Genomic DNA, 23002 nt, shown 5'->3' on the forward strand with positions numbered 1-23002 from the left:
GCTCGTGCATGTAGTGGCGCGGGTGAGACGCGCAATAACTAAATAACATGATTAAAATATCATTCTGATGTCAGCTTACGTTGGAATTGGCCTGAATTATTTTCTTTAAGCCAACATGGAGTAAAACGAATGATTGCACTTCAAACAGCTGGCCATAACGGTCAAAGTAGATTACATTCAAGTCATCTTAGATGTAAACAATGATCCACTTTCAGAGTAAATGGAAATTTATTTGTACCATACCTAATAAATTGCTATCTCTAGAAAGCGGCACATTCCACTCGTAAGAAATTTGCAAAGCAAAAAGGATTAGCTGCTATGAATGCCGTTGTATAACTAACTTCTCGGGATTGCACTTAAACTTTAACGAATGCTAAGAATGTTTGCATAAAGCTAGAGCTCGGTTAATTACTGTAAAGGAATTATATTTGCATATTATGAGACTGAGTGTTTTGACTTCTTACATTTGGAGTGATATTCTTATATTTGTGAGCAAATTGGTCAGAGACCAAAAAACGATTGCTCCCTATTTTTTGGGTGTTCTTTTACTTTAGAACGCAATAACGAAGGCTAAGCATTAAGGATCTTAAGAACTATCTCTCGATTTGAAGTTCAGCGAAAATTAATGTTTCACGACTAATTGGGCCACTCTGAACTCTGAATCTACAACATTAAAACTTACAAGCTAGCAGGGTGCAAGCCGACTGAAAAAATCGATAAATCTATGTAGCTCGCAATTACTCGCAACTCTCGAAACCGCGAAGAGATTTATTTGTGAAAATGATTGCTAACGGGCTCAACGCTTAAAGAAATTACAAGCTTAAAAGGTTTTTAACATACTGTGGTGTTTTCTTGTAAATTATGAAAGTAGGTTTTATGTTGTCAAAGAAATAAGGTTCAAAGGATATCTAATATATGAAGAATTTATGTAAGTACTCTTAGATTTAAAGGATTTTTTTGTTAATGAGCGATATTTTGATGAATAATCCCTCCGACTGCTTAGTCTATGCTCTCTTTAGAAGGACTACTTTTAATCGCAGACTGTATGGTGTTCAATACGCTTAAAAAGTAAAGATTTTGCCGAGATTCCGGGATGGTTTTTGTATGAGTATTTTTTTACCGATAGATAGCAGTTTCTTACTTAAAAAATATATTTTCATTTGAACAATATATACTCGTAACTAAACCAGACCAGCTAGCATGACGCGTTCTCGCACGCGACTTCAATGGATCTAGAACGACTTCAAGTATGCGCGCGAGAACGCAAGTCATGCTAGCCAGTTTGAGCTTAAAATGTCCGCTTTTTATAGCTAATAATATTATACATAGCTGTGGCTACAATTAAGTGCATGAAGATTAATTGATAATTACCCTCAATATACCGAAGATCCTTGGGCTGGACTCAGAAACGAGTGACATGAGCAGGTCGATGATGGAGATGATGACCAGTGAGCCATCCATGATGTTCCAGCCAGACGTGAAATACGCGTCCGGGCCGTAGAACATGCCAGACGCTACCACCTATCAAATACTATTCTATAAGTTCTAGCACTTGAAAAATACATGACAATGCATGCAAAGGCCCAAATAACTTGTAGGTACAGTCAAATAATTTAATTTCAGTAACATTTTACGAAATGAAAATCAAAATATAAAGGTAGATTAGTTTAACACCTACGAATGGGTAATTCGTCAATTCCAAACAGAGCATGATAACTGGCGATTCAACAATAAAACCAGTAGCTTTGAAAATAGTACAATGACCTTATAGTTAAAAAGAACAAGGTATATGAAGATGCTACATTTCTCACCTTAATGAACATTTCCACGGCGAACACCACAGTAAACACATAATTAGCACTAGCCAGGAACGCCCGTTCCTTAGAGTCGGGAGGGATGTTCGGCCGCTCCATGGCCAGCGTGATGCAGTTGAGGGCTATGAAAAGCAGCACGATGTTGTCGAACCACCCACGAGTCACCATCCACGTGCATAGCTGCCGTATCCTAAGAAAACATAAGTTTATAAATGTTAAAAAGTAAGGTAAGGTAAGGGTAGTAAGGGCACTCAGCAGTGAGCTATGAAACTTCCCATATAAAAAAGTGAACGTTTTAACGGAGACAGACGGTTTGGTGCAATCGACCATAAAGAACAATGTTTAATCAGTGTTGGTGTTTAGTATGTCTGTTATAATTAAATGAAATTCAACGTACCTATGTACTCGTACCTATATATAAAATACGGAATACCTTGGCATATAACTTTTTTTTTTAATATTCGTATCTCGTATACCAAACTATAATTGCGTACTTTGCATGTATGGGCTCCCAACTCAACTATAATATTCATTTCGTTACGCTGTAGTCAACTAAAAAAAACCAATCACGTGCCGCCGCGCTTCCACAGAGAAGAGTAAACGGAGGACGAGCGGGCGGTGTTTCGCGCGTATATGACTTTTGTACTACATTTTTGTCTACAGAGATACTTACCAATTTTTTAGGTATTAATTATTTAGGTTTTACGGTAAAAAAGTATTATTTTAGATGACTGGTAGAAAAAGTATTGTATACAATAGGGATATAATCAAGCTTTTCAATCTTGTACCTTACTTAGGCAACTCTGAAAGCTTCGTTGCCTAAACACGGTACTCGACTGAAAAGGTGTATATTACAAGTATCAACCTGATTTTAATATTCGCCGATCTTTTCTTAGGTATTGTAATATTTGTTCACTCTACACGACTATGTTTTTGTAGATATATAAATTAAGGCAGAGGACGGACGTTAAAATTAATACATATAAGTTATAATAGATACACCAAATTCAGTAACAAAAGAGTACTTCTTAATTTCTAATAGCCCATTAATCATCATCATAATTACAATAAAGACATCAATTAACTAGGTAAGCAATTTGAATAAAATAATCTCTCGACTTAGCTGGACAAAAGTAATTTTGAATTTTAAATTTGAATTATTTTAGGAGGGTATACTCGTATTGTTACGCACATTACTTTAGATATTTGTTTAGGAACGGTTCGGGTCCAAAGATATTATATGTTATTCATTTATTTACTCGTACCTAATTTAAGTAACCCTCTAAAGCGCAAAAATGGCCTACGTAGTGAGTTCAAGCCTCCTTAACGCTCAATTTTATTGTTTTAATGATTCTGGTCCGGAAAAAATACAAAAAGAAGGTTAAAAATAAAGCTTTGAACGCTTTATATCATAAACACAAACATCACACAAACGCCAAGCTCCCGGGCGCAAGGGAGCTAATATAATCATCATCATCATCATCATCATATCAGCCTTTTATCGCCCACTGCTGAGCATAGGCCTCTCTTCCAGTACGCCACTTGTCCCGATCCTGAGCTAATCGCATCCAGAAGTGTCCCGCAATTTTACGAATGTGGTCCACCCAACGAGCCAACGGACGCCAGGGGCTTCTTTCATTCGAAAGCGGCCACCATTCCGTTTAGTCCACCTGCCATCACTCTGCCTAAGCTAATATAAATCGTACTCGAAAGTGTGAAGGTTACTTTGACAGCGTCCGCCATAACACTTATGTGTCCTTTGCGCTGTGGGCACGACTAGTAACTACGCCTTTAGGTGTTATTGGCGTTAAAAAGGTTTAAAAAGTTTTAAAGCTTTACACAGTAACAATGGATTTTATAGCCGTGTATAAAAATAATATTTTATTGTAATATGATAACAGCTTTTGCCTTAATTGAAATCCAACATTATTCAGAATTCAACAGATTAGGTGTCTGTACAACTAAAGTGCTCTAAGTAAATGCAAGTTTTCTATTTTCTCCAGCCTTTTATAATTAAGAAACCGTACCTGAACTAATTAGCTAGGCTTGGTCTCTCTTACGGCGCTATTATTACGGAAACAAAAGAACAAGTCGCCTACAAGGCCGCTCACAATGAGAGCTTGCTTCTGCAACTTGTATTAAACTTAAGTGAATCTTGGCTGTATTCCAATGTGGATCTTTGTTTAAATTTTCCAATCGAATGATTTTACAATTGGGATTCCAACAGATTTTCTATTTTCATTCGTTTGGTTCAAATCAAGGAAAACAAGAGCAAAGTCGATTGTGCGTTTCTTTTTTTTTTTTGTGTCCTTTTTTTGCCACTTTTGTGTTATTTCTAGTCAGGATCGCGAGTCCTTTTCATCCTTATAGGAGAAAAAAGTGTCCCAAAATTTCCATACAATTTTCATACTTTCTGTTTTATTACCGCCATAAAAAGTATATGGGGAAATGGTAACACAACAGGAAAAATACACTCTGGGACATTTTTTGTACCATTAGGATCAAAAGAGCTCGTGATTATGAGCAGAAATAACACTAAATGTATGAAAAACTACAAAATTAATGAATTTGGCATATTTTTTAAAGAAACGCTCGATTGAATTTGTTAATGAAGTGTTTCATAGCATTCGTACAATTTTCAGCTAGAATGGGCCCAAGAGGGACTTTGACAAAAATGTAATTAAAAAGTTTTAAAGAGAATGTCTTGCTCGACTGATCGAAGTAAATTATACTTGAGTTTTTCAGAGTTATAATGATAGTCCCTATTCTACAATTTGAATACAAATAATTTTAAGGTTATAACGGATATTGGCAGACTGATCTCTCCTAATAGATCTAGAGTCATAACGCTTGAAACTTGAACTTATATTTTGTATGTAAGGACTGTATATCATACTTTTTGTTCCTTAATTGCGCACATGCCTTACATTATTAATTTTAATTTTCCTTCAACCTTCACAAGAATGTCAAAAAACTATCTCGGTACAGACAAATTGTGTTTTGTAGCTTGTTTTTATTAAGTACTTATGTTTAAAATGAACAGATATCGGACTGCCTAAATGTTCATAGCACAATATTTGCTGGGTTTGGTTTAATATGGCAATTAAATACTTTCAGTGTTTAGCAGTAGTATGGTTTACTGCGACATAAACGCATATTGCTTGTGTCAGCGCAACCTTACCTGTATATATAGTATATATAGGCAGGTATTTAGAGAATATACGTTCTTATACTATCACACATAAGGTGTTTCACTACTACTCCCTGGACCCAATCGACGGCATATATAAAAAGATTACTCTTTGATTTGGACTAAACAGGTATGTATAAATTATTCACTGATATTCACTTACTTTATACGTTCTTTTATAATAAAATTACACGCAATATATATTAACGTCATAAACAGACATATTATATTATCGTTAGATTTTCCACTGACGGCCACACGTCACTTAAAAAGCTACACATGAAAGAGATATCGACTTACTTATTTCCTGGAGGGAATATGTACAAAGACCAGTCTTCTTTCTCCTTGAGGCACCCCGTGGGCTCCATGAATCGGAAGAGGTCTTTGAACCGGTATCGTCGCCTGTCGAACCTGGACGTTATTATGCTGACGTTGTTGTTGATAGTTACCTGAGAATAAAAGCTTTTTTTATTTGTATAATAGTCCTACCAAATATAGTAATACGATATATAGATAACATCCTATAAACAAACTATTGTATTTTATTTTACATGAATTATTGACGTATTTTTGAGATACCTATATAAAATGCAGTATCTTGGATCTTGGATAACAATATTTCTATCACATACATAAAATTAATCCGGGTGTTTCCTGTAACACGTGCAAATAATTAAACCATATATTGTACAGTCAGCATCAATAGTAGCGGATGAAACAACGCGCCAAAAGTATCTGACATCTCTGATGACCTTTCCAAATATAGATTAATTTCGAAAATTCACGTTTCAAAGTATATCTTTTACAGTCTTAGTTGTTCTATATTAAAGACATCAGTTTTTATTTCGGTATTACAGAACAGTAGATACTTATGAAGCGTTGTTTGATCCGTTACTTTTGATGCTGACTTTAGATTGTATCTTTTTCATGCAATACTAATATTATTTTCAATGTACGCTGATATCAGTGTGTTTGACGTTGCTTGTCACGCTTTAAACGTACAAAATTCGCAATACATTGCGTCTATATAGAATCATATATAGAATGAACGCTTTAACGCTTTAACTGACATCATTGTATAACGACTTACTTCAATGTGTAATGTGTATTAACGATTAACTTTAATGTGTAATAAAAATAAAAACATAAGTTATTTTTTAAAGTTGCTGAACTAATGGTGAGTTTGAGGAGTACAGCCTACAGTTTAATTTATTGCTCCTGTTTCAGGTAACACCCGATATAAAAACAAGTAGTAACATATCTACCACACAGTTAAGAAAACAACCTGTTTGTTGAACATCAACCAACAATATTAGTTAAATAGGAAAATAATAATATGGGTATACATGTTCAACGTTCTTTGTTTTTTTTTTACATTTGACGAAAATAATTGAGGTGAACAAGTTTAGACACGCTGAAGATGAACGCTGAGGTAAAGATAAAGATGTTTATTTTTCAATAGGCATATTCAATGCGCTTATGAACGTCAAATAAAGCTAGTGATGGTAGCTAGAGAGACGTTTATATACTTAAGCATTCCATGTAATATTAAATATTAGCTTAGGTTAACAAAAAGTACAAAAACACTCACCGCATCGCGGCTCTTACGCGTGACCAGAGTAACAAGTCGAAAAACAGAGCCGCTCAATTTCAACTCCTCCGTGCTTTAATTAAATCCAAAATACTCGTAACAGTAGATTTGACATCGCTTCGTTTTAAAAGAAAAGCTTTTCACTAAGCCTTCGATATTCAGATAAGGGATTTAGTGGCACCTTTTTGGGTACCTAGTTTATTTACTTTACAATATTGGGGTGTAAGGTGTAAATAATTATAAAATTATAGCTGAGAGCTAAGATTATAATTAATTAATACACATTATGAGACAATCTTACTAAGTTCTACAGTAAGCTCAATAAAGCTTGTGTTATGGGTAGGTACTAGATGACGCTATATATAATAGTTAGATATATATACTTAAATACATAGAAAACATCCATAACACAGGAGGAAATATCTGTGATGAATCAATGTGAAGCGATAAATGTTAGATTTTGAGATACGACTGAGCGGCGTAAGACTTTTTATTTAGGCGCATAATTCATGTACAATATTTTTTTCGTTACATATCTATATACATCAATTATATATATTTTCACTACACCAACTGGTAAAGGCCCTCTTGAATGTTCAAAAACGAATGAGAAAGTTGCATTTTATCCACATGAGGGGCAAAGTAATCTGATGCCAATTTTGAGTTGTTTCCTTATGTTAGCTAGTAAAATTGACTTTTAAATGATGATATTGAATGTTTTTTTTTTATTACGTTCATTTGTATTTGATTTCATTTGAATTTTTTGGTATTTAATAGTTAGTAGTTTCCTCGTGTTGGTGTGGTGAAAAATTTTGTGTTTCACTCGGGGGCAAAGTTTGTTTAACCCTCGTGCATTGAAACTTTTATGTACCTTTATGTACCAAATAACTATTTATGGCCTACGAATATTCTAAGAAAAGCTATTGGGTAGACGCGGCTACAAATAAGACTCTAAGAATAGATATCGGCGGTTTTTCTTATTCAAAATTCAAATCAATAGCTATACCAGTGTTGTTCATAGGTGTTGATCACAGTAACGGGTTTTCAGACAGTAACATAAAACGATTACCTCTTCATTAATTTGCTTCACAAGCGGTAGCGACTGGTTTTTGGGTCGCGCTGGCACAGGTGTCTCATGGCGTGGAGACTTTGGTGTTAGTTGCAGCTGCGGCGGCGTCGGCGGAAGGTTGCTCGACTTCACTTCTGTCACTGTCGTTACTTATGGAGAAAACAAACATTGATGACTCAAATTGAACAGTGTTTCAGCATGAATAATCTTTTTTTGCCTACAGAATGGCCATGCTCCACCTCGCTCCGAATGGAATTATCTTACACCTTGACGCTTGACAGCACTAAAACTTGACCGAATCTCAATTCAATTAGGTGATAACGGAACGTTCAAAATACCAGCGTGAATTAGGTATTGTGCTATATATGGGTGGGTGCTGGTCAATTACAATAAATGACAATTATTTCTTTTATTACTTTGCTATAGTTATCCCAAAATATTTTCAAATTATTGGCCTAAAGGAACTTACTCACATTGATGCGTATAGGAACAACTGGTGCACATGGACACTAAAACGATTTCCTGCCAATATATTAATTGGTTTATTCTAGTGACATAATTGCCGCTCTCACAGTAATATGGAGAATTGTATACCTACGAGTATAGCAAGCTTATTCATTCCTGATTCCAATGTGCTTTGTGCATTCTCGTGAGTTGTGAGATTAATACACGCAGCTGCTGAGACCCGATAGAAGACGACTGAGCTAGTGTATGTACAAACCAAAATACGAATTAAGTAGGTAGTTCCAGTTGAATGTGATTTAGGTTTCATTAAAGGGGTAAAGACTTTTAAAAGATCTTGTGGAGTTAGATGGATATAAAAAGGGTTCTATCGACAATTTTATTTACACGACGGGTGCATATCTACAGTACGTAAAACTTTTAAGTTTCAAGTCTTCAGGTTTAAGTTTGACTTAATAAATTGTTACGAGTTGCTTACGACGCTCTCGTGGAACAAGGATTATTATACTTTATAATTAACATATCTCGTGCGTATAAATTATAAATTTGAAGTCTATGCCCGAGGCATGTTTAATAAAGAGAACTTGGTTCAGTCTTTAATATCGATCTGCTGAAATACGTGAACGCTGTGAGAATGCCGGTAACTCGCCATTATGTTAAAAAGGGCAATTTATCAATCAAATTGTGGAGATGCCTCGTTGAGAGGCGAAGCACGTACCGTTTTTTGTTACCTGTTAATATTGGTGAAATTATTTTTGCGGAACTCTGGAATTTAATTACCTGTTAAGTAATCGTTGGTGAGGGAGAGCCGGTGAGGAGGTGACTTTACGGTGTCGAGGCGGACTGTCGAGTCCGAAGAAAATCCAGCTTCTGGTGCTTTCCAAGATTCCTAGAAGATACTCCCATAGTTTATTATGTTATTACTACTACCACAGAATAATAGTACATTACGATACAAGTGCGAAAAATAGGAAATTCGAAACGAGTGGCGATAAATTAAAACAGGACCGAAGGGAGTGTTTTAAATCGATACGAGTTGCGAATTACCTATTCGCACATGTATCGTACAACGTTTTACAGTACATAATTATGGCTTTTTAAATGTTGGACACAGTAACGTAATATGCTCATTTTCGCACTAGTGCGGTAAAGTACCACCATATGTACTGTAAATAATATTACTACCGTACAGAAATGACACTTCCTACAAAACCGAAGTTTGACAGCGATTCAAGCACGAATTATGATGTGCCTTTCTAATGTATGGCACTATCTCTTTCGGCCATTTAGGCTTGTCAAAATTTAAGCCTTTATCTGTGGCATAGGTGCATCTATCGGGACGTCAAGTTGTGTCGAACGGTGCTGGGAAAAGCCGAAAGGAGGAGTGTCGCCTCATTGCTACTACAGAGTTGTATTGCGGATAAATAATAGGATTACTTTCACTGCCACAAGTAATAACTTATTTATTTATTAACCAAGGGACGAAATACACTCATTTCTGCGATATAGTTAGAGTCAGAATGGACCCTTTCAGACAAGTTAAACACTACTTTTTCGAATAAGAGGAAAGTAAAATACGTGACAATACTAAGTAAAAACTTCTAAGGTATTCCTTGATGTAACTTTCCCTGGACAAATGAGGTAAAATGATCGTTATTTATTGAATGGGTATTTAAATGTCAGAATGAAAATTATAAGACAAATTCATTTTGTGGCGAGTTTTTATTGCTAATCGAAAAAAATAATAAAGTATTAAAACGTCGTATGGTTGAAACGTATCACTTTCAACCCACTTCATAGATAAATAATGAGTCAATATCAGAACATGAAAAATGTTTTTTTGTAACTGTTGTTAACGGAATCCTGGCGGTATTAAGAATAACGAATTTATATTCAAGGCAGATACAACTTTATCAGCATAATTTAATAATGTTGTGAAAAAAAAATAAACCATTTTCGTTCAGTGTCTCTTTGCAAACGACATTACGAAAAGTTACGTGATGTCGCTGCACGGTAATAATAATTGATAACTGACGAATACGACATTTGATTGATTACGGGTTGTTCTGGAAATGTGACTTTGCGGTTTTATTCTAATGAGCAGCCGTACCCCAAGTTGACACTTGACTTACGTTGGCGACTACGTAAACTCGATCTCAGTTCATCTCGCTCGCGTATTGGTGCGAAAGAGTCCACAATCGAGTTCACGCTGTCGCTAAAGTAAATGCCAACTCATGTTAGCTGTGCAGGTATGGGGATCTATAGTTAAAGTTAGTCAAGTTGACCCAAGCTCGTCCTGTAGGCTACGACCATAAATACTCGCAGTTGTTTTCACCACACCAGCTGGTAAAGGTCCTCTTGATTGTTCAAAAACGAATGAGAAAGTTTCATTTTATCCACATGTGGGGCAAAGTAAACAGATGCAAATTTTGACTTTAAATGATGATTTTGAATGATGAATTTCCTATTATGTTCATTTGATTTGGTTTGATTTTTTTGGTATTTCTTAGTTAATATTTTCCTCGCGTTGGTGTGCACGTGTGGTGGAAATTTTTGTGTTTCACTCGGACAATAATAGTTATTTGTTTTACAAGGGGGCAAATTTGTTTAATCGCTCGTGCTTATATTGATACCCGAGCAAGTGAAAGATTCCAAAATTTAAATTTTTTTCACCACACCAAATCAAATCCAAATGAACGTACTTAATTAAAAACTATATATACTAACTATATATTTATTAAAAATATATAATTCAAAATCATCATTTTAAAGTCAATTCTACCAGCTAACTTAAGTTGACTAAAGGTAAGTGTTACCTTTCAAATTATTACAAGAGACAAATAGCTTTATCGCTATCCTATTTACTTGACATTTCTGCCAAGAATTTGGCAGACAACTCTGCTCCTATTGAGCAGCCCAGTATGAGCTTGGAATTGGTTCCAGTCATAACCAATGATTTAAACTAGCTGTTAAGACAAAAGATTCTGTCTCTGGCAATTTAGTTTTAAATAAATATAATGAAAAATACTGTAAACATGGAAAGTATATCCACCTGATGCATCAAAACATTCAATGTATTAGAGGAAAAGATTTACAGATTGAACTTTTTATGAACGATTTTTATGTTGATATTTTATGTATTACTGAACATTGGTTAACAAATAATGAATTAATGCCTCAATTTAATAATCATCAGGTGGGAAGTTCGTTCACCAGAATTAGTTCCATACATGGTGGGTCGTTAATTATATTAAATAATCAGTTAAAATTTAAGGAACGTAAGGATATTGTATCCATGTCTGTTGAACGGACTATAGAACTAAGTGCAGTAGAATTGGAGCAATTTATTGTTGTCTGTGTGTATAGGCCGCCATTAAGTAATTTTGAAATATTTGAAAGTGTAATGGATTCTGTGCTACTTAAAATATCATCTTCTAGTAAGAAATTATTTATATGCGGCGACTTTAATGTAAATATTTTGGAAAATTCAACAATGTCTTGTAGATTGTTGAATCTATTCAAATCTGGTAATCTCAACCACATGTTTATGGAGCCTACTAGAGTGACTGCTACTAGTGCAACCTGTATAGATAATATTTTCACTGATATTGTTCCTATTACTAAAAAAGTTATCAGTAATTTAGAATCAGACCACTTAGGTCAATTAATGGTATTTGAGACATTAAGGAAAAATACTTTGAGAAAACAAATAACTTTTGTACCAGTAACCTCGGACCGCGTAGAAAGAATGAAGCAAAGTCTAGTTCAGGCGCTACCCTTTTTGTCTTCCGATATGGGTCCAAATAGTATGTATAATTCATTCTTTCACACTTTTATGGATCATTATAATGCGATATTTACTTCAAAATCGGTCGTAGTTAGTGGTGCATCAGTTTTTAGTGAGTGGGCTACTGCGGACTTACATCAACGAAGACGTGCACTGTATGCCTTGTATGAGGAACGGCGGTTTAACACGAGTGATGAATTTAAAGAACATGTCAAGCAATATTCGAAAAAGTTTAAAATAGATTGTCATATAGCTAAGCGAAATTATCTAAGTCAAAGAATAAAAAATAGTACCAACATTATTAAAGCAACCTGGAAAGTAATCAATGTGGAGACTGGTCGCTCGAAACACAGAGTGAATGATTTTAAACTAAATATTGATAACAAAATTATAGATTCCAATTTAGAAGTAGCTACAGAATTTGAAATTTTTTTCACTGACGTACCAGTTTTCACAACTAAGGATTTAAATTCATCACCCTCATCTGCTGTTACTCTATTATAAGATAACGCTCCAGAGTGTTGTGGAGATTTTCATTTTGAACGTGTTTGTACCTCCGATGTAATAAAGGCGTTTAATTCGGTTAATGTCAAAAAAACGAATGACCTCTGGGGAGTCTCTGTCCATGCTGTCAAATCCTTAGTAGAAATTATAGCGCCTGACTTAGTAATTATATTTAACAACAGTGTTGATTGCGGCGAGTTTCCTGATTTAATGAAACATAGTAAAATAACTCCTTTATTTAAATCGGGTAGCAACTCTGACCCCACTAACTTTAGACCGATATCTGTGCTACCAACGTTCAGTAAGATTTTTGAAAAATTAATTCTTTCTCAATTAGTACGACATTTTAACGTCAATAATTTAATGCATAATAAGCAGTTTGGTTTTACACGGGGTCGCTCGACAACCGATGCTGGTGTTGAGCTAATTAAGCATATCTTCGATGCCTGGGAGGAGTCACGAGATGCTATAGGTATCTTCTGTGATTTGTCTAAGGCCTTCGACTGCGTTTGTCATGAAACATTAATCAGGAAACTACACTATTATGGAGTTAGAGGAGCGGCACTGGATTTACTTAAGTCCTACTTAAATGGTAGAATACAAAGGGTCGATGTGAATGGACAGCGATCACCGGGGTCATTGGTCTCTATGGGTGTACCACAGGGGTCAATATTGGGACCTTTCCTGTTCCTTATCTACATAAATGACTTGCCATTCCTTGTAAAGACCCACCATGATATAGTATTGTTTGCAGACGACACTTCACTTATTTTCAAAGTCAAACGACAGCAACAAGCTTACAATGATGTAAACGATGCTATTTCAAAAGTAGTAAATTGGTTCAATGTTAATAATTTATTGTTAAATGAGAATAAGACTAAATGTATTAAGTTTGTCACTAGTAATGTAAGGCATGTACAAACAAGTGTCATTGTGAAGGATGAGGAATTGGAATTAGTTGATAGTACAGTTTTTCTTGGTATAACTTTAGATTCTAAACTCCAGTGGGGTCCCCATATTGCTACTCTTTCGAATAGACTGAGTTCTGCAGCTTTTGCAGTAAGCAAAATCCGTCAGTTAACTGATGTCAAAACAGCTCGATTAGTATATTTTAGTTACTTCCATAGCATTATGTCATATGGTATTTTACTGTGGGGTGGTGCTTCAGAGATAAATACCATTTTTGTTCTGCAGAAGAGGGCTATTCGAGCAATATATAAAATGAACCATAGAGACTCACTGAGAGATAAATTTAAGGAAATTGACATCATGACAGTGCACTGTCAATACATTTATGAGAATATTCTGTATGTGCATAAAAATATTGCCGATTTTAAGAAAAATTGTGACATTCATAATATTAATACTAGAAATAAACATAAGCTCGCCGTGCCCTTCACTCGGCTCCATAAAATTAAAAAATCATTCATGGGTAATTGTGTGAGATTTTATAATAAACTTCCAAACCATATTACTGAGTTACCAATTAATAAATTTAAGAATCATGTAAAGCGTAAACTTATTTCTAAAGCTTATTATACCACACAAGACTACATGAATGATAAAACAACGTGGGATTAATTGTGATTCGAAATGATTAATTATTTATTATATTTGAATAATGATGATGAAATGGATATTCCAATGCATGTATTTCCTTTGTTGTTTTTATTATATTTGTTTGACATTTAGAATTTATTCTAGAAACAATCTAGACTAGTATTTTTTATACATTTTTTTTTTTGTATGACTGTATTTTGTGAAAGTTTTAGTATTAAATTTGATCTATGAATTATATTCATTAGTATTATATATGGAATAATATTTACAACATCAATAAATTGCTCTGATAATTAGATTAAGATAATTATATGTAATACTGTCTTACTATTCATAAGTGCTTGTTGCTAGGCCTACATGAATAAAGTATATTTGAATTGAATTGAATTGAATTGAACTAACATAAGGAATCAACTCAAAATTTGCATCTGATTACTTTGCCCCACATGTGGATAAAATGCAACTTTCTCATTAGTTTTTGAACAATCAAGAGGGCCTTTAACGGTTGGTGTGGTGAAAAACATTTAATTAACAAAATGTGTTGCTCTTGTAATACGAGACATTAATGGTAATGTCAATTGAGTTTGCTTAGCGGCAGCGAGGCTGTATAGACAAAGACCTAGGTCATGTTTGAGTTTGACCTACTTAAATATGTACTTGTAACAAATACAATGGGCTCTCACATACCGTACAGAGTTGGATCAATCAAGAATATTAAGTTTTTATCATTCTCTTAAGTTTTATAGAAATTATTTAAATTTACAGGCAATAGGAACATGCGAATCCATTATATGGCTTTCAAAATTTACAACTTCTAAATTTCTTTTTTTTTCAAATTTTTCATGTCAATTCAATCTTGTTATGACTTATGCTTTTAACCCGGCCGCATACATACGAAAATTTTACCCGGTTTCCGTACGGAATGACATGGCTTGTGAACGGGATGTCTCTATACACAATCATAGTACTGTCTCATTTGCACATGTCATTCCGTACGGAAACCGGGTAAAAATTCCGTATGTATGCGGCCGGGGTTAGTGCGTCTTACGGTACTGAATTTACTTTAAAAAATCAAAATGAAAAAAAAAATCTGCACACATATCATAAACCCGTATGAAGCGTCCAAAACGGCATATTACGGCTAATATAAAAATGAACTGTTAAGTAACAGGTAATTTCTTATCTGTAAAAATGTTATTATTTCGAAATAATAACGTCGATATCGATTTAAAAATGATATTCAAATTTTGTACATATCTGAGGAACAAATAAGTTTGATTTGACCTCAGTTTTAGTATCAGTCAAGATGGAGTTTTATTAAGTTTGTCATCAAATGCCGCAATTGCGGTCCTAACACGCGGTTCCTGAACACATCATATAAAGCTTGTAAAAAGATTGGTACTCGCTTTCAGCTCGTTTCATAAACCTACATTCATATTTTAATGTCCTTCATTATGTAACAGTTACATAAACTACTATTTTACTTACATCGGGAAGCAGAGGCGCAGTGTGAGCAGACACTTTCCTTGCTGTCTGTGGTAGCACCCTAGGAGCTGGCAGCTGCGACTTGGTTCTATTGTTGGGCATCTCCGACTGAGTGTCATTCTTTATAATGGAAGAAGAGAGGAGGAGCTCATTCTTGCGGAGGCCGGACCCTACAATACAATACAATATAAATCCTCTTTCTTGCACAATCCCAAAACGAAATGTACAAAGAAACAAAGATAGTACATATTAAAGACAGGGATAAACACCATGCGGTCTTATCGCTAAAAAGCGATCTCTTCTAGACAACCCTACATTAATAATGAAGAATTTACCTTTTGTTATGGATATATAATTACATAATGAATTGCGAAATCTGTCTTTTATTGAACGTTGATTGAGTCCCATAAATTGACATCTTCTTTTTTTTTCTCAGTTACTTACTAAAATGACAGTTTGACTGTCCCAATTATTGAGCCGACCGATTCTGTCTATTTAAAATAGAATTGGTAAAAAAGTAGGATTATTGGGTAGTAAATTGTCTAATCGAATTGTTATTTTACTATCTGGGATGTAAAATCAGAACTTATAAGTATCTAGGGACAAAGACCGATTACAAATCTCCGGATCTCTCAAAATGGTATCATTTTGCGAGACCAGTTATTAATGCCCCGTAAAACCGGATCAACGACAAGTTTCAAACAATAGTTTTCAGCTGAAACTGATCGTAAAAACCCGGCTTCAGTAGCTTTTGGATTTTATGTTTGAAGCCATTAAAATATTAACTGCTCTTTATTTCATCTGGTAAATTACTGCTTGACGTGGAAACCAATAGTTAATGGTTGAAGTTTTGTATTTTTCATAAGAAGACAGGTATACGCGATTTAGTTTGTTTGACTGTTTTCCCACATTTATATGTTTACTTTTCTAAACTTACCGTTGCATGCGACATGGTCACGTCCGTTATTTAGTATGATGGCTTCAGAGTCAGATCCGGTCCGGTGCTTGGGTTTTTTCCTGAGGCTTGGCCGGGACAGCCGCCAGCTGTAGCCGCGCTGGACACGGCATTTGTCCTCCCCGTTTGAGGGTGGACTTTGGAGAGTCACCGATCTATATGAATAAGTTTATATTAAAATATACCTTTCAGAAATAATGATTCTTGTATTGACGTGATTCTTTTTTAACAGCTGAAAGATTGTAGGTACTCAAGATTCAGTCTTAAGTATATTTGTCTCCAGTTGCATGAAAGTACTTGAAATCATTTCTAATAAAGCCTACATATTTGAACCAAAATGCCCTCATGAATTTAAGGGTAAGTAATTGCAATGTTATAAATTATAGTGTAGATTTCAATAGAAATTTGCTAACCTATTAATCAGATTAAATTTTAGTACCTCGAAAAGCAATATTGTAGTTTATTTGTAGTTTATTATTTATGGTTATCCTATTGTTATAAAATACTCACTAGACCTCAACCTGTTTAAGAATAATTTTAACATATTCTCAGGTATAAATTTCCATTAAAGTGTTATTGTTTCAAATTTGTGACATATATTTACAAAATTAGGTTCATAAAGTTCTTTAAATGGAAAATTACATACGATTAGAATAGCCCGATCTCAATTTAGAAATAAAATAAGTCATTTACTTACTTTTGAGAGCTTAGAAGACTAGATTTATCACTAGTATTGATACAATTATCGTCTTTTGTGATGGGTATCACAATCTGGAGATTTTTTTCCGGCATCATTGGGGATGGCATCGACCTCGTGGTTGTGGGGGTCGAAGAACCGGATGACACTGAAAGGGGTCGCGTGGGGTGGGGGGATAACATCAGTGGGGGTAGTCTGGCTTTCTCTGCTCCCAACTGTGAGGCGGCCGAATGCAGGGTTAGAGTATAGCTGTTCATTCCTGAGAGTGTCGGAGGTTTTAGTAATCCGGGTATGCTGGTGCACTGGAAAATGAATACTGATTTTATTATTGGTGGTCAACATATTGATGTTTATTAAATGTAATTATAACTAATCACCATAAACACCTTTAGCAGTGCCAATCTTCGAGAAATTCAAATACGCACTTCTTGAAGACACCTATGTCAGGTAGGGTCTTATTCTATATCAAACTATGAATTCGTTTACTGATTTATGTCCCGCATTCAAACACGTGAGCGAAAATATAAGCATTGACTTATTATGAATCCAACAAACGTGGTAGTTACGGGAATAAAAGCTCCAGTTCTTCTAGCTATTCCTGACTATACCTGATTCTTCTCACACTTCTTACAAAATGTTATAAATGTTATCGATAATTTTATTAAACATACCGAAGTCCTATCAATAGATTCCATGCTCGACAGCATTGATGATTTCTCCAAGTTGAGAGTCACAGGGAAGTCCCTGAATGACGCTCCGGGTTCCAAGGTCGTGGACGGTGAATCCTGTGGTGTGGCGGCAGTGTGTGTGATCATGGGTAGGTTCGGTACATCTACTCCAGTGTTATTTGCAAGCATTTTGGATTCCTATAACAAACGTTGTTTTTAAGTATGTGGTGAGGGAAGTGTGAAGATGAGTTTGTATTCTAATGTCAGGTGATTATAAACGTGTAAAATTTTAGTTAGTTTCTTACCTTCATCTGGCTTTTATACATCGTTCAAATTATATTCTTAAGTTTAAAGTACAGTCAGTTCTCTAAAATATGTTTCCATTTTTCTATTCAGTTGGTATGACGACGACGTAGGAACTTAAATTGGGGGGCTTACTGTACTTATTATTTACCTTTTGTAAATTACACTTGTTGGACTGTGCGCAGTCTTTGCAAAGCGTCGGGTGATGTCCTGAACTGGTCGTCTTTCTTCGTGATCGAGTAATTTTATCCTTGTGTCCGTTTACATCGTCTTTGGCTTTGCGAATGTCGTCCGCTGATTTCCAATAGTTTTTTATTTCGTTCTAATCAAAACCATATAAACCGTTAAAACCATGTTCTCGTAGGTGTGCAACATTCAGGGATCACAACGATACACGAACTCATATTACTAAGAGCGAAGATATATATGTTTTTAGCAGGTAATAAGCCTTTTCTGCGATCACAAATGTATCTTCAAAGTATTGTAATTGATGTTTCCGTCCATGTGTTGTTAATTTAAAAAAGGGAACTTGTTATTGGTGTGATGCATGCATGGAAATATAGAAAAAGATATTGTATTCGTGAAATATCTTCAGGATACCTTCACCAAGAGCCCTTTTTTATTAAAAAAAAAATACCCATTAACGACCACAACCACAATACTGTCAGGGAAAAATATAACAGAAATCAAAATATACGGGTCGAAGTAATTTGACCTAAGTGTATACCTATGTGTACGGTGGGAAACAATGGGTATAAAAGTGTCAATTTCGCAATATAATAATCTTCTTGTAAAAAACATCAGCCACAATACTCTTTGTCTGTATTCACATGAATGGTCGACAGAAAAGGCTTCCTTAATTTAACTCTTTGCTCTTTAGATACACACAAATACCTACCTAATTCTAGATGGCTAATCAAGAAGAAGGTTTAGAAATTTTTGAGGCACGTCAAGAAGGATGACAGAAAGCGCAGTCAAGAACAACTAACACCAACACAAAGGGTTCACCTGAGAGAAACTGTCACTGGAATGTGATCCCGAGTTCGACTCGTCATATTGATTTTCGTTGTTGTCAGAGAAACACTCGCTAGACAATTTAGATTTTGCCAGCTCGCGCTGCTCTCGCTCCCTCCTTTCGTTCCGCTAGAAGAATCGCATCGCTCACGTAAAATTTCACAGACTTTAGAAAAGGAAGTGGAAATCCGTAGATGAGACCTACCTCAGAACTAAATCCTTCTACTAGAATAGCCACCAGTAAGTTAAATAGCACATAGTTTCCAAAAGTCATTAGGGCAACAAAATATAATGCAGCCCAATGACTCGTCTTTTCCATACCATTAAACAGTACAACATTCCAATCTTCTTGCGTCAAAACCTGAAATATTATATGATCTTTGAGAATTTAAGTCATTCGCTCGAGTCTCTCTACCACACCGAATATCTTCAAATTTCATAAATCTCTTTAATAAATCAAAATAAGCAAGGTGTGCTGTCATTAAAGTGTTTAAGTCGTGCCTTTCGGTGTTTTGGATGTAAAAGTTACTTTGAATATTAATCAAAATAAACAAAAAAACTTGTTAAATCAGGGTGTTAATAACTGTTAGTGTTATGTTGACAGTTGTGTTAGTGTATGCAAATATACAGGGTAATGACAGGGAACACGGACGGCGACCTGAATACACAAGCAGAGGGTCCAGCATTCCTAGAGCTAGCTACAAGCAAGATGCATTAACTACAGAGCGCTCCATAAAATGCCATACCACTACTCTAAATTATAGTACATCAACTGACATAATTGTCTACGGCGAATTTCTCGGTCATGCCAAGTCAAATATTATGGAGATAAAAATCCAGACAAGGATAATCATCGTTCATCTTTTTTCACAACATTGCCAAATCTGTCAAATAAGATGAATTAGTTTCTTCTCGATACTTTTACTGTTGGTAAATACGAGAAAATCGCGGTGTCTATATATCCTCTACTAAACACTCGTTTGGGATCGCAAATAAACCGTCTAAAATTACCTTGTGCACATCAGTCTCACGAGTCTTACCTGGAAAACGGTGACGGTTGCCCACAGGATATTATTAAAATGCTTTCTGTCGCACTCACACTTGGGGTGATGCGAGATGATCTCGGGGCAAGTGCAGTCGCGCTCGGAGCCGTTGTCTTCGACGAACTTGCAAAACTTACCACCGAATAGATACATGCCCAGAATACTGCGTCGCGGAGCGGATGAAAAAATGAAAGAAAAACAAAATGCTATGCGCATCGCCGCGACCGAACCATCCAGACGACATTCTGTGCAGTGCGACGGTAACACTGCTATACTAGTGTTAAATAAATGTGAACTACAGCACGATGGTTACTTTGTAGGCGTTCTGGCCTTAGTCTGGGAATAGCTCTGAAGTTAACCAGACAAACACCAGACATTACGCTTTAGGTATAAGCTAAAGTTTACAACTAAGTACGATGCAAAGCAGTGTTATCGCCGTTGGAACGTCACACCAGCGGACGTGTTAGATAAATCTTAAGGTTATAGTATTTATTAAATTTTGTTATAAAGTGCATTAAGATCCCAATTTCCATAAAATCATGACTAATCTTAGTTTATCATTCCTTTTTTATAATAAACTGCCTCATGTCCTTATTATAAGAAAATAAACAAATGCAATATATAAATTAATGAATAGATAGAAAAAGGCGAAATAAATGGTGCATAAAGATTTAAAACCATTCTTAACTCTTATTCAAATACTCAATTAAATATCATTCATGTTTAATGCAATAAAGAATTCAAGTTTATTTTTCAGTTATGCATAAGGAAAAAGATAATAGGAAAATAAAGTGAGTGGGCCAAACTTTTAAGCGTTTATAAGTTGAAAGTTAAAATGTTGAAGAAAAGGGTCAGAGTAATTAGATTATGTTACTGAAGAAAAATAAAGACGCCAATCTGAGAGCAGAATTAGTGGAAATTTTTGGCCATTTATAATAAAACTTCTGCTTGAGAATATTTGACCAAAATTGCCCACAAATTTCGAAAATAATAATAATGCACAAGATAGTATATTAGAAGCAGCATGCAAAGTGAGATATACTGTATAAACTGAGTGCAGCTGTGGTAGTGGGAGTAGAGAATCTGACGAACAAGGTAACCCGCGACTCGGCTCCGATACACCTCAAGCTACCCTACATTCAACCAAGCTCACTGACTAACGTATGTGCTCCTGACGGCGTCTGATGGGAGTACTGAACGACACAACAAGGTGATCGACTAATGATTGGATCAATCGGATACGGATGGTTCTAGAGTTGTCACTACGCGGGTTCTAGGGTAGCATACGCGATTGAACGTCTGTTGACAAGCACAGTGCTGCAAGCCGTCGTTCCAATTGAGTTTCGTTTTGTTATGTAGTAAATTTGAAGAGTGTCTTGCAGCAGAGTGAACAGTCGCTTGTGTACTCGCGTGGTTAGTTATATAGCGGTCACCAAAAATGTTGTTATTAGTACTATCGTGAGTGCTGACTGCTGACGGACCCGTAAAAGCGTTTAGTAATGTTCAGTCTGTTTTTGGGTTATCTGTTAGGACTTTAATTGAAAATATTGAATACCTGAAACACTGTGACAAAGGCCCACAAGAGCGTATCAAAGTTTTTTCTGTCGCACTCCTCATCGCCCTCATTGTCTTTCTCGCAGAATTTGCACCCGAAGAGGTTCATACCGAGGATGCTGGACGTTACCACGCAATATCAATTAAATAACACGATTACTTTAGGCCTTTCAAATATAAGGAGAAGAGAAATTGAGATGAAATAATTAATAAGAAAATAAGATGGTCAAAAATTATAGGTAAATTATGATGTGCAGGTGTTAAAAACTGAAATGGACGCAAAGCACAAAAGCGTGATAGACACATACTATGATCAATGAATTTTGTAATAATAGAAGAGATAAAGATGTTAAGAGTGTGGACAGTGGTAGTGTGTAGTGGGTAGTCACTGACAGAAATGAGTCACATTTATAGGATAAGATTGAAAGAAAAGGAGAAATCACTCACAGTTAGGCAGTGCACAGGGGAAGGGATGCGGATGTGACAGTTTAGAAACATTCAGAATTTCGTATTTATTACTGAGAGTCAGCTTTATCCGCCGTGGGCTACGGAAAAATTAACAACTGATTGAGCAATCAATCAGAGCTTGTGGGGGTTGTGATAATAAACTACTTAGTTAGGTACCTACGTGATAAATGGGAAGGTTAAAGAAGAAAAAGAGAAGGAAGGTAGGGATCGAAGTTTACCAATGATAAGTACTAAGTTAAAATTTCCCTACTTAGTAGTACATACTACATATCTCTCTTTTTACTGTAATAAAATTTTGTGTCAGTTAAGTAATAGAACGTAACAAAATCGTTTAGTTTAGTTGTTGGTAGACAAAGAAGATATTTGAAATGAACATAAAGTTGAGGAAAATTGTAAGAAATCTACAAAACTTAAAGCAGTTCCGACATTTTTGTTTTATCCTTCATGTAAAATTAAAAGTTGGTCAATTCTGGTTTGAACTTTATTTATGACATGCTATTTAGTATCAAATTATTTAAGTGTTTAATAATTATTTTATTTTAATACACCCCAACAACGTTTATAATCCATATATCACTTAATAAATTACCTTATGATTATAGTAAATGTATTAATTATTTACCTGAATATAAAGATGAATAGAACTAAAAGTGAGAAGAAGACGGCGACATTGTCCATGGTACGAAGCATGACGAACAACTGCCTGCGCAAGTTGGGCATAAAGCGGACCAACTTTAGGATGCGCAGGAGCCTGAATGTGCGCAACACGGAGAGACCGGAGTTGCCGGCCAGTTCCTTTTCGTTGCCGTAGCTTTGCGCTAATTCAAATGCACTGTTT

At 35.4% G+C, this 23002-nt stretch overlaps 1 protein-coding gene across 5 annotated transcripts in view; it reads right to left on the reverse strand.

Moving 5' to 3' along the window:
* LOC133521913 (voltage-dependent T-type calcium channel subunit alpha-1G) overlaps positions 1-23002 on the reverse strand; it is a 79438-nt gene that overhangs the window by 9500 nt on the left and 46936 nt on the right. For 4 of the 5 annotated variants that reach the window (XR_009799955.1, XM_061857036.1, XM_061857032.1 and 1 more), the window contains 14 exons: positions 22787-22996; positions 20140-20305; positions 19305-19460; positions 19094-19228; positions 18237-18407; positions 17786-17980; positions 17115-17416; positions 16400-16572; positions 15466-15632; positions 8907-9015; positions 7665-7813; positions 5305-5453; positions 1812-2004; positions 1372-1521 (listed from right to left, as the gene is read on the reverse strand). Coding sequence is in view for 4 of the 5 variants with exons in the window: in XM_061857036.1 (XP_061713020.1) it covers positions 1372-1521; positions 1812-2004; positions 5305-5453; positions 7665-7813; positions 8907-9015; positions 15466-15632; positions 16400-16572; positions 17115-17416; positions 17786-17980; positions 18237-18407; positions 19094-19228; positions 19305-19460; positions 20140-20305; positions 22787-22996 (2425 nt within the window). In the remaining variant the exon portion in view is untranslated. The remainder of the gene's footprint in view (positions 1-1371; positions 1522-1811; positions 2005-5304; positions 5454-7664; positions 7814-8906; positions 9016-15465; positions 15633-16399; positions 16573-17114; positions 17417-17785; positions 17981-18236; positions 18408-19093; positions 19229-19304; positions 19461-20139; positions 20306-22786; positions 22997-23002) is intronic. The other variant, XM_061857035.1, reaches the window with a different exon arrangement.

This window comes from Cydia pomonella, chromosome 10, assembly GCF_033807575.1.
Source record: "Cydia pomonella isolate Wapato2018A chromosome 10, ilCydPomo1, whole genome shotgun sequence".
NCBI classification, from domain to species: Eukaryota; Metazoa; Arthropoda; class Insecta; order Lepidoptera; family Tortricidae; genus Cydia; species Cydia pomonella.